Source organism: Olea europaea, unplaced genomic scaffold (assembly GCF_002742605.1).
Source record: "Olea europaea var. sylvestris unplaced genomic scaffold, O_europaea_v1 scaffold196, whole genome shotgun sequence".
Lineage (NCBI taxonomy): Eukaryota > Viridiplantae > Streptophyta > Magnoliopsida > Lamiales > Oleaceae > Olea > Olea europaea.
Genome location: NW_019237446.1, coordinates 644,374 through 655,478, shown reverse-complemented (window position 1 = coordinate 655,478; position 11,105 = coordinate 644,374). Strand labels below are relative to the sequence as shown.

Genomic DNA, 11,105 nt, shown 5'->3' with positions numbered 1-11,105 from the left:
CCCGCAGGACGTGGAGCGAAGGAGGCAAATTTGTACACTGAAATAGCAGAAGGCATCCATTCATATGGTATTACTAAGCATCGTCACGGTGAGTAATCAATTTCTGGGAATTCAACATTACACTCTAATACTCCCTTAATATGCAGAAACTATTAGAAAAATGCCTAAATTGACATCTTTTTTAAGAGAGATTACGCCTTCACCCTGGCCTGCTTGCTGTAACCTCATAGAGCATGTTTGGATAGCTTATACATTAGTGAAAGTTACTTAACTTTTTGTTTCCAAACATGTCTGTATAAGTTAATTTTTTCTATTTTCGAGTAAAAAGAAGTTACTTTCTGAGAGTAACTCTTATCTTACTATCAAAACAAATTACTGATTTCTAATTTCGATTAATAGAAAAATATTTAATTTTAAACTTTTATGTGTACACTTTTAATTAAACTTATTAAGCTCAACCAAACATGCTCGAGCATAGAATCCATTATATTTGTCTGTTTTGTGATGATAGATTTGTGGGTTGTTGTAAAGCTAAAACCAATTGGATGTCCTCGTGTTGATTATGAATGCATTAACAAAAACTGTTTATCATTTTGCAGTGCCGGAAATTGAACAAGGATTGTCAGATGCGGCAAATTCAGAAGTTAATGTTAGCTTCACTCCGCACTTAATGCCGATGGTAACACTCAATCTAAGATTTATTGTATGCAGCTTTGTGTTATCACTCTCTGTTCTTTACTTTTCTTATTCGCCAGAGTCGTGGTATGCAATCAACTATATATGTGGAAATGGCCCCAGGAGTGTCAATTCAGGATTTATATCAGCATTTGAGCTCGTTTTATGAGGTAACTGATCCATTTGATAAGCATGTTTGGCTTTTTTATTATTATTATTATTATTATTTTTCTAAAGAAGCTTACTTTTTGTTTCCAAAAATGTCTGGATAAGTTACTTTTGGCTTACCTTGAGTGAAAAGAGAGTTAATTTTGAAGCTAGTGTTAATTTATTGTTGAAATGTAGCGCTTATTCCCAGTTATGAACAATAATAAGATTATCTATTTTAAACTTATTTATTTGTAAGTAAACTGTTAAAGCTTAACCAAACATGTTGTTCCGCCTTTTCTTGGTGTTGGGTGGATGAAGAATCTTCCAAGATAAAAACTTCAATTTGGGTTGAAATGTTGAAAGAAGCTCACCTTAATCAACACATATTGCATTCAAGGCAGTCTCTGACACTGGATCATCTGGACCATCAGAAGTTAAACAAAAGACTGAAAAGCTTTAATTTGGTGGGATTAGTTTCTAAAAAACTACATTTACACATTATCTATTGGCAGTGAGCTTCCAAATGTTGTTTTTTTCCCCATATATGGAGTGAAGGCATACATTGATGTGAATTTTTCCGTAACTAGGCTTCTATATACTGGTACTAGGTCTTCTATATAATTTAGTACAAAACTCTGAGATTCTTATCTTTGATCTCATGGACTCAATCAAAGTTTTGACGTAAGAGAAGCACAAGATATTGACGTCCAATTCCTAGAACCTCAAAATCCCAATTGCAAGTGAATTATGTTTTCCCTAATATGCCAGCAGTAAGCTTTTCTATTATTCAAAGCTGGAGGATTGAGATAACAAATGTTGTTATTCCAAAGCTGACCTATAAAATTTTATGGTCTAAATGGCCAGCAGCTGATTGACATAACGTTATTCTCCTGCTTTCACAGAATGAAGAATTTGTGACTTTGCTGAAGAAAAATGAAGTTCCTCATACTCGACATGTTCGGGGATCTAATTACTGCTTTATGAATGTATTTCCAGATCGAATCCCTGGAAGAGCAATAATAATTTCTGTTGTAAGTTTTTTTTGTCCAGTATAGATTGCGTTCGACTTTTTACTTTCGTTTCTTGGCTCAATCTCCAAGTGCCATGATGCAGATTGATAATCTTGTGAAGGGAGCTTCTGGTCAGGCCTTACAGAATCTTAACTTGATGGTGGGAAATCCCGAGAACACAGGGCTCCTTTACATGCCTTTGTTTCCTTGAATATTGCATAAGGTAATGCTCTCGATGCACGTGTTAGTCTCCACTCAATTATTCCCAACTAGCTCACCATGAAACTCTATTTTACTGCTCTACTGTATAATGTATTTGAGATCCTGCCATGAAGTACAGAGGCGTAAACCGGGCCAGCACAGCTCAGATTTAGTTAGGCCTCTACCAAAATCTTAAGGCACGGTTAGTGGTCTAGTCTGGACTGGGCCATACCAAATCCTTGCCAGACATCCCAACCAAGTTATACACCTCTTGGTAGATAGAAGGCGGCTTATTCAAGCCATTGGTCTTCCAACTAGCTTGTAAGGCCCGAAACCAAGAAACAATGTACCTTCTTTTCACACCTTGGTTGAATCCTCTTTGCAACATAACTTTGCTGGTTGGCTTCCATTAGCAAAATAGATATGGTCCATCACTTGTCTTGTTTTATCGGCATGGTGACTTGCAGCAGGAGATATTCATCCATGACTTAGGCACTGTTATATGATACTCGAGTCAAAACTGATATTTTCCTGTATCACCCTTTGCATTCATTATGAAAATCTTTGTTGCACAAATTCCAATAAATCTTGGAGCGTAGTCTTTGTCCAAATGCAGATTTGATCAGGTGATGAATTATTTTGCAATTCATCCGGCAAAGTTCACATATTCTACCCTTGTTATAGAGTCTTATGCTTTTCCTTGCAGGTAATCACGAACAATCTTTACCAGTCAAGGAGCAATTGTACGCATCCAACCAGCTGACTAACTAGTGTCCGACGGAGGTTTACTTGCGACTTCGCTAGAATTTTGAACTAGATCACAAGCACAAGTTGGCAGATGCAGACTAAAGTGAAATTCTATCCTTATTTTATTGTACTTCACGTGACGTTCATGAGATATTCCTTTGTCCAAGGAAATAATATAGCAAATGTATTAGAATGATTGTTTACTTACATGCAAACATTACATTTTATTGTACTTCACGTGACGTTCATGAGATATTTCTTTGTCCAATGAAATAATATCGCAGATGTATTAAAATTTTTCTGATGTTTGCTGGTCAAGGACATCGAGATTTACGGTTAGTTTACATGTTAAAAACGACTGCTCTATAAGTACATTGTCCGACGTATTTGGTACGATAATCTATATAACATTGAACTATATTAAGGAAAAAGATCAAGTTAAAATATCGTTTATTATAGTGATTAGTCAGTACTACGTGCATGATGCATGTATTGGTGTACCAGTCAAGCTACAGTCCAACTCAATGAGAATTTTTTTTTTTTCAGACAACATGGTAGTTTATCATTGGAAATTGGAAAAAAACAACACAAAAACATTCAATCACATGCTGGTCAGCCCCTTTTTTATTTTTATTTTTTATTTTAAATCCTTGTTTGAGTAGCATTTTTCCAACAAAGTTGTAAACTGTACTTGGGATCATAGTTGTTACGGGCAACCTATATTATTGAAAAATTCATCAAATACTTTCAGCATATTGGATTTAATTACACAATCGTATATCTAACTTGTATTATATGTTCGTAATTATGTGCTCCATTCCTTTCAATTAGTGGTGACAATGGGCCGAGTATATGTTCGTAATTATGTGCTACATCCCTTTCAATTAGTGGTGGCAATGGGCCGGCTCGGCTCGGCCCTTAATATCACGAGCTCGGCTCGCGCTTGCCCAAATTTTATTTATTTATTTATTTTTAAAAAAGAGTTTTACAAATAAATGAAATAATAGAAAACACTTTAAAAAAAAAGTGTTAAAAAATACAAATATTTTAACGAAAATAATTATTTATTTATTTATTTATATCATATTGTAATACTTTTTATAAAGTATAAAATATTTATATAATGAAAACAAATTATTTTTTGAAATACATTTACCAAAAATATATATTTTTGATTTCTTTTTAAAGTAGATAAAATGTAAACCTTCTTCTTTTTATCTGGACTTGGGACTGACTACATCAATTTTAAATAGGCGGAGTTAAAAATTATACACGAACAACTTGCTGTAACGTGTACAATTTTTTAAAGAAAATTAAATTTAACGATTAAAAAATAAAGAAATTTTGATTAATATAATTAAATCAAATATCACTTATCTGACGACATGCAATTTCAGCGTATTTATCTTGAAGTCGAAAATGAGCGTCCTGCCAATCCTTCACGTACATTAACGCTTTCAAAATATTTTCTTTTAGTCGGCTCCTGACATCGGTCAAAACCCTTTTATCTGCACTAAAAGTAGACTCCGAAGCAACAGTGCTAACCGGAGGTGTCAGCAAATCTTTCGCAATTGCAAAAACAATTGACCAATGTCTTTCATACTTTCGCTATAATTCAATTATTTCTTCTGAACTTTTTTTAGTTGTTCTGTCTCTTGGCATATTATGATTGAATTAATCAATTAATTCGACAGACATTGCATTTTGAGTTTCGGCTGATATTTGATGAGATGCAAATGTAGACGAAATGGTACTAGATAAAGACATTGCAGTTGCATCATATCTAAATGTATTAACGCCTTAAAATAAATTCATTATTTCGGTATCATCTTCTTCAATTTCAACAGAAAGAGTAGGTGCAGAGGGTACCCGACTAACATTCGCACCCATTCTTTCCGTATATAAATCATATATTCCACATAATGTTTGTTCTAAATTCTTATAGGTGATAGGTGTATCAAGTATTAAATCTTTATTGATTTGATCAATTACGTATTTAGTTTCCGAAATATTATATCGGAGGTCCATTACGCATGCTAAAGAAAATAATATAGGTAATTCTTCTCAATATTTTCTAAACTTTAATTTCATAGCAATTATAATTTCACTAAAAGTAGGATCATTTTTATATTTATGGAATGTTCTTACAATTATATAAAGGCGTTTAAGTACCATACAACTTGTGGGATAATAAACGTCAGATAAAATTTTTGTGTTCTCATAAAAAGATGTCAAAAATCGTTTAACTTTCAAAACTAAAATCCAATCGGATTCATTTAACATACCACTGTCATCACTTTTAACGCGTCTATTGTTATAAAAGTCAGTTACTAAATTTTCGAAATATTCACATGACTTTAATAGTAAGTAAGTAGAGTTCCATCTATGGCCTACGTCGCTAACAAATGTTTTAGCAGTCGTCACCCCTAGTTCGACACAAAAATCTTCAAATGCTTGTTTTCTACTAGGAGAGATCGTAATATATACTAATGTATTCCTAATCCTTTGAAGTTTATCATTTATATGTCTTAAACCATCTTACACAGTTAAATTCAAGATATGACACACATAACAAATATGAAACAAATACCCACCAAAATCAGGTTGAAGTGTCCAACACAATTTATCGGCGACTATCTTATTAACACCAGCATTATCAAAAGTAAAAGATCCAATTTTAGTCTCGTAATGATATTCTCTAACAATACTGATAATAGTATTATATATATTATTAGTATTGTGAGGAAACTTAATAATTCTAAAAGCAATAATTTTCTTATGCATGCACCAAATTGGGTCTATATAGTGTGCAGTTGTAGCTATATATACTCTTTTATTAATCTCTTCCCATATATCAGAAGTTAAAGATATAACACCCTCATATTGTTGTAAATTCATAATTAATTGTTGTTTTGAATTATTGAAATAATTTATTATATCGGCACGAAGAGTATTTCGACTTACCCCAACGTACCTCGTCTATAGATATTCTTTCACGATCGAGACGAAGTGTAGTTGTAGAACCGACGCCTGGACTGCCAAATTGCAATTGTGTTTGACCGGTTGGAAGAAGTTAATGTCTAGCCGCACATGCTTTGTAGTGGCGGTTGAGATGTGTGGTACTAATTTCTTTTTGTCATGCCAATCTTTGTTGGCAGTATTTACATACTGCTTTAGATTCTGCAAGGCCATCGACGATTTTTCCCGTTGAAATCAACTTAAAGCGATCCCAACATTTTGCTTGTTTTTTGGCCTTTCGCTTTTCCCTCGCATCTGGGATGTTTAATTCAGCATCTTTATCATCATATTCCACTTCGAGATCGTTAATATCAGCCAAATCAATTGGATTGTGGCTTCCCTGATCATGAATGTGAACATCTTCAGGTATCGATAGATCATTTAAACCGGTAAATTCATTTGAAAATTGACTTTGCGGTGTCCTAGGCGATTCGCCATGATTTGGCCCACATTCTGTATCGAACAAGCTTTCAACAAATGAGCGTTGATCCATTTGTTTGATTGTTTATGATGAAATCTTAATTAGAAGGATATAAATGAAGTGAGATTGTGAGAATTGAGAATTGGATGAATTAAAATTGTAACTAATAAACTGTAAAAATTGAATTGACATTATATATTTCTCAACACAAGAGAGTAAAAATTCGATAATTGATATAATAAAAGAGAGTTGAGAGAGTTGGAGACTTGGGAGTAGCAATTGATATGAAAATTTTTTTTTGGGGGAAAGGGTATTTATAGTAGAAGGGGGGGGGGGGGTAAATTTTTAAAAAAATTATTTCAGTGACCAAACTCGAGCAGCTCGTGGCTCGTCGTTTGAACAAGTCACGAACGAGCCGCTTTTGGGCTTGCCTCCCGACGAGGTCTGCTCTGCTCGTGCTCATGCTCAGACTCGTGATTTTACGAGCCTAAGCTGCCCACGAGCCCCATTTTCACGAGCCGGGCCACCGAGCTGACGAGCGGCTCGACCCTTTTGACATCCCTACTTTCAATAGCCAACTAGTTTGAAGATTGAAACATTTTTCATCTCTTGCTTGATGGCAACTTCATACGCCACTATAGAGAGACTAGGATATGGCAGGAGTCTAGATTTCCTATTTCGAAGTTGATATTTTATTGATTGTTCTATCAATATATTTTTGACATCTCAACACATCTTTCCATTTGTTATGAAGAGGCGATGCGCTAAGATGTGAAAATATATTGTTGGTAATAATCAGGGGGAGACAACTTTGGAATTGCAGATGTGATCTCGAGATGACAAATTTGCTATATAAACTCTCCTTTGAAACATATTCTACCAAGTTTCCGTGTAAAAGAAAAAGGGAAAAGAAAAAAAAAAAACTAATAAAACAAATACCTTCTAGGGTTTAATTAGACTTTTGCACATAGACATGTTTAGAATGATGTGCTTCATCCTTCTCTATAGCTAACTATATTATCTATTGTTTGATGGTAACTTCATACTCCATTATGTAGAAAGTAGGAGATTCCTATCGAATCTGCCATGTTGAAATTGCTATCTCATTAGCCGTCCCAGTGATACATTTTTGACATCCAACTCTTAAACCCTGCCACTATAAGGTTTACCAGTTCATTATCCATAAGTTCATCAAGAAGCAAAAATAATTCTAAGAATTTTAGTGGGCTTTTCTCAGAAATTAGGGATTTGAATGTTTCTTGAAAATACTAAAATGGTGGCAGTTACATCCAGTTAGCTATTTATTTATTTATTTATTTTGTCATCCACTCTCCGAAATCCGATTTCCTGCCAGCGTTTTTCTGCTAGGAAAAATACATGGCTCACAAAATCAGTTCTCCTGCTGTGTCTGGGTTGAAGGTAATTAAGGTAATTCTAGTTTGTCTTCAAGTGGTTCACTCTATTTAATTGAATTGCCTGGATCTGCGAAAACTGGGTATCATCCCGGGGAGAGGGGTTGCTTGATGGGGGGAAATTTGACGAGGGAAATGGGCTAATGGATGATGAGCAGAAAATTTTGCTACTCATTTCACAGTTATTAAAATCGGTTGTTTTTTTGAACTGCGCATTTGTTAGTAACCTTTGGTTCGGTACAAAATCATATTAATTATTGATTATGGCATTGATGAAATGAAATTCGGAATGGGTATACTCAAACGGCATGGACGAGCTCCTATTGGTGTCACTAGACATCATGACTGAAGAAAAGATAGAATTAAATGATACAATACTTGGATTTAAACAGATACAATTTGAAGGATTTGTGGGAATTGTTGAGGTATTTTTTTAAATAGGTGTAATCCATGGAATTACAGAAACTATAGCCGCAAAGAATTGATTTTCTCTATAAATAGGCAATGAGTTTTGATTCATATGAATAGATATTTTATATTAAGTGAGCCTGTGTAGTTCGGAAAAAAGATGAAACATAAATCATAGATGAACTACGCCCCATGTAGTTAACATGAATCTCTAGTTGAAGGGAAGTACTCTTCCTTTGAAAATGGTAAGAATTACTTCTTGGTATTTCGAGTTACAGAACTACCAATCTCTTCTGTCGTCAAGTAATTTGTAGCTTGGCTGTGATGATACATCATAAATATGTGAACATATCTTTGTAGGTGGCATATATAAATTTTTATTCTACGTTATTATTAGCTTCAGATTACAAATTTCTTATGTCATGACAGAATTGGCCATCATACAATAGGCCGACTAGTTGTATGTTGAGTCTCAAACGAAATGGAATTTGCCGAGCTAGTCCGAAAATTCAATGCATTATGAACATGGTCAGTGGAGAGTCAAATGAACCTAGGAAGTTACGTCTTGAATACGTACTGGACAAGTCGAGAAAATTGTGGGATAATGCTCCTGAGCCAGTCAAGAGCTTTCCCTGGAATAAGGCATCAGAAAATTTCGTTCAACTCATTCTCGACCTTGTGTTGGCAGTAGTTAAGTACTTGTCCATCCTTGTATTCACAATTACATCCGTTAGTGAGATGTCTTATTGTGCACATGAAAGGAAACTATACCTCATTCCGATTCCGTTCCTGGTTGGTGTTGCTGTAGCTGGGGTCTTAAGAGAGGCAGCCGTGGCGTCATCTCCATCTCTCAAGGTGATTATTTGCTCTGTCATTAACATTTAACATATGAAATTGAGGGATGCCAAATAAAAGTTCCCTCTGGTGGTATGTTAATATTTATGAAATTTTATTAAAGATAATCATATTATCTCAAGGAAGAATGAATGCGCAGGATCATTCATAACAAATTTTTCTTTGATCCTTAACTGATCTACAATCTACACTTCCCAGATACTGGGATATTACTGCTCGAATTTGATACAGGGATTAAAAGACCTTTTGGACAATATTATATACTCTATTCCTTGCATGCTGGTGTTTGTTGAGAATGAAATTCATGGCTGTCACTACTCATGTTCCTTTTCTGCCTTATACTGTACCACCTCTATTTGTTGTAATTAGTTGATCATTTTTTTTTTCACCTTTGATTCATATCAACTCTAATTTTTATAGTGTGTCATAAGAATGTGTTCATGAATTTGTTTGAGCAATTCATATTCTATTTTACCGCTTTTGACACATAACACCAACATATTATGAAGTAACCTAAATTAGCAATATTGGAATTGAGCTGGTACATGCCTGTGTCTATGGCATAGAGATTTTGTTTCAGGCATTTATTTTGTAATAAAACCTTAGTAAGGAAGAACAACTCTCTTGTAGACTTGTATGTTGACAATGTTTATATTCATGTAAATGCAGAATGCAGAGGTCCCCTGGCATTTGATTGCCATTGCAATATTCTTCACATTGCTTAAATTGCCTGGTCCGTATTACCCATTCTGGGGGCGTATTTTCGTTCCACACTTTGCAAATGGAGGATTGTTGAGGACTCTATGGTTTGCATTTCTATGGTACAGAAAGCCTGGAAAGTCGTCATCAACAACAGCACCTGAATGTGTAGCTCAGTGTCAATAAATTAGGCCCAAATGTTGAAATATTTGAACAGGTATGAAACATCCGACCGCTTTTGAAGAAAAAATGAAATGCTAAGATTACAGTATGAGTCCAGCTGTACCTTGTGACTTTTCTGAATCTGATTTTCTAATTAGGAGCTTCTTTGTACTGGTTATATAGGATAAATTTATTGCTAGAATGTTTAATGCTTTTTCCCCCCAACTCAATTACCTTAAGAATTAGATGTCCTAAAAATGTGATTATTTTGCTTTCCCCATGCGGAATCTACTTTGTGTAATTGAATAAAAACCTGTCTCTCAGTTGGTCAACACTAATCAACAGAATCGGTAATAGCTTTTACACAATGCATCATCTTAGCAAATTATGAATTGTAATGACCTCCCCCTTTATAGTGTAAATAAGTTACCATCTGTTTCAGTTGCTACTATACAATTTTTGCTTGCATCTGCTGATTATGTTTCTCATAAAAGATGACGTGATAATTGAAAAAAAAGGCATTTTTCTACTTTCATCTCCCCGTATAATTTTGACATGATATATACAAGACCCTTCTATTAGTTATACCAGGTCAGACTGCATTCCCATTCCTTTTGTGTGAACTGCAAAGCTTCATGTACTTGGTGACAAGCGGTATTTGATTAAAGAAAAATTGAATATCCATACTTATACAAGCCATATATGTGTATCTGTATCACTGTATGTACTGCATTCTTAGTTATCGTTACATATTTTTATAACCCTCCATTTTACTGATTTCTTTGGCACCTCTTGAGTGGTGGTCAGAGACAGGCTGTTCGAATAGTTCCTTTATTGTATATGTATCGAAATAGCCTATTTGAAAATGTTTATTAAATGTATATAAAAAAAAATGTTATGGATAAAATCGAACCCGAATAAAAAATGATGGTTCGGACTTGGATTTGTTTCCAATAATTGCAAGAACCCAAATAGTTCCAATTATAAAATATTCAAAATATAACGAGTGATTTCGAACATTGAAATACTCGTACTAATCCAATTGATTCCCAAGCTTAATGATAATCATCATCCTATGAATGATAGATTCAAATTACACAAGTCACTTGTCCCTCGTTTAACTGGATCTACCATTTTATAATTAATTTCTGTATTGTCACATAGGTTGATGATGGATGACAAATATTCAATCAATTAATTGGCATAGACTGCCGATCATCAACTTTCTAAATAAATAGTTTTAATCTTTTTTTTTTAATTATAAATAGTTTACGTCAAAATTTATTATCATTATTTAATTTCAAAACAAAACTACCTACTGTTAATCTGGTAGTTTCTGCAAATTCT

The 11,105-nt window shown here is 34.2% G+C and overlaps 2 protein-coding genes across 3 annotated transcripts in view; both read left to right on the top strand.

The window, feature by feature from the left end:
* The window catches only part of LOC111379267 (probable N-acetyl-gamma-glutamyl-phosphate reductase, chloroplastic), a 9,307-nt gene extending 6,226 nt beyond the window's left edge, over positions 1 to 3,081 (top strand). Inside the window, exons 2-7 of the mRNA XM_023002625.1 lie at positions 8 to 88; positions 600 to 679; positions 756 to 845; positions 1,728 to 1,856; positions 1,939 to 2,058; positions 2,743 to 3,081. Of these exons, the coding sequence (XP_022858393.1) occupies positions 8 to 88; positions 600 to 679; positions 756 to 845; positions 1,728 to 1,856; positions 1,939 to 2,046 (488 nt within the window). The 3' untranslated portion in view covers positions 2,047 to 2,058; positions 2,743 to 3,081. The remainder of the gene's footprint in view (positions 1 to 7; positions 89 to 599; positions 680 to 755; positions 846 to 1,727; positions 1,857 to 1,938; positions 2,059 to 2,742) is intronic.
* Positions 3,082 to 7,183: 4,102 nt separating this feature from the next.
* LOC111379271 lies at positions 7,184 to 10,588 on the top strand. Of its 2 annotated transcripts, none has more exons than XM_023002629.1 (3): positions 7,184 to 7,641; positions 8,472 to 8,897; positions 9,567 to 10,588. In XM_023002629.1, exons 1-3 carry the CDS (start codon positions 7,600 to 7,602, stop codon positions 9,780 to 9,782), a joined length of 684 nt encoding a protein of 227 aa, XP_022858397.1. In that variant the 5' UTR covers positions 7,184 to 7,599; the 3' UTR covers positions 9,783 to 10,588. The 2 variants fall into 2 exon arrangements, with proteins under 2 accessions (XP_022858397.1, XP_022858396.1); XM_023002628.1 differs by having other exon boundaries at positions 7,184 to 7,650.
* The last annotated feature ends 517 nt before the right edge of the window (positions 10,589 to 11,105 follow it).

Bases quoted from the DNA above. Each gene is read 5' to 3' on its own strand.
- LOC111379271 (XM_023002628.1), top strand. From the start codon at position 7,600: ATGGCTCACAAAATCAGTTCTCCTGCTGTGTCTGGGTTGAAGGTAATT. The intron at 7,651-8,471 runs GTAATTCTAGTT...ATGTCATGACAG, and splicing joins CTGGGTTGAAGGTAATTAAG to AATTGGCCATCATACAATAG. The intron at 8,898-9,566 runs GTGATTATTTGC...ATGTAAATGCAG, and splicing joins CGTCATCTCCATCTCTCAAG to AATGCAGAGGTCCCCTGGCA.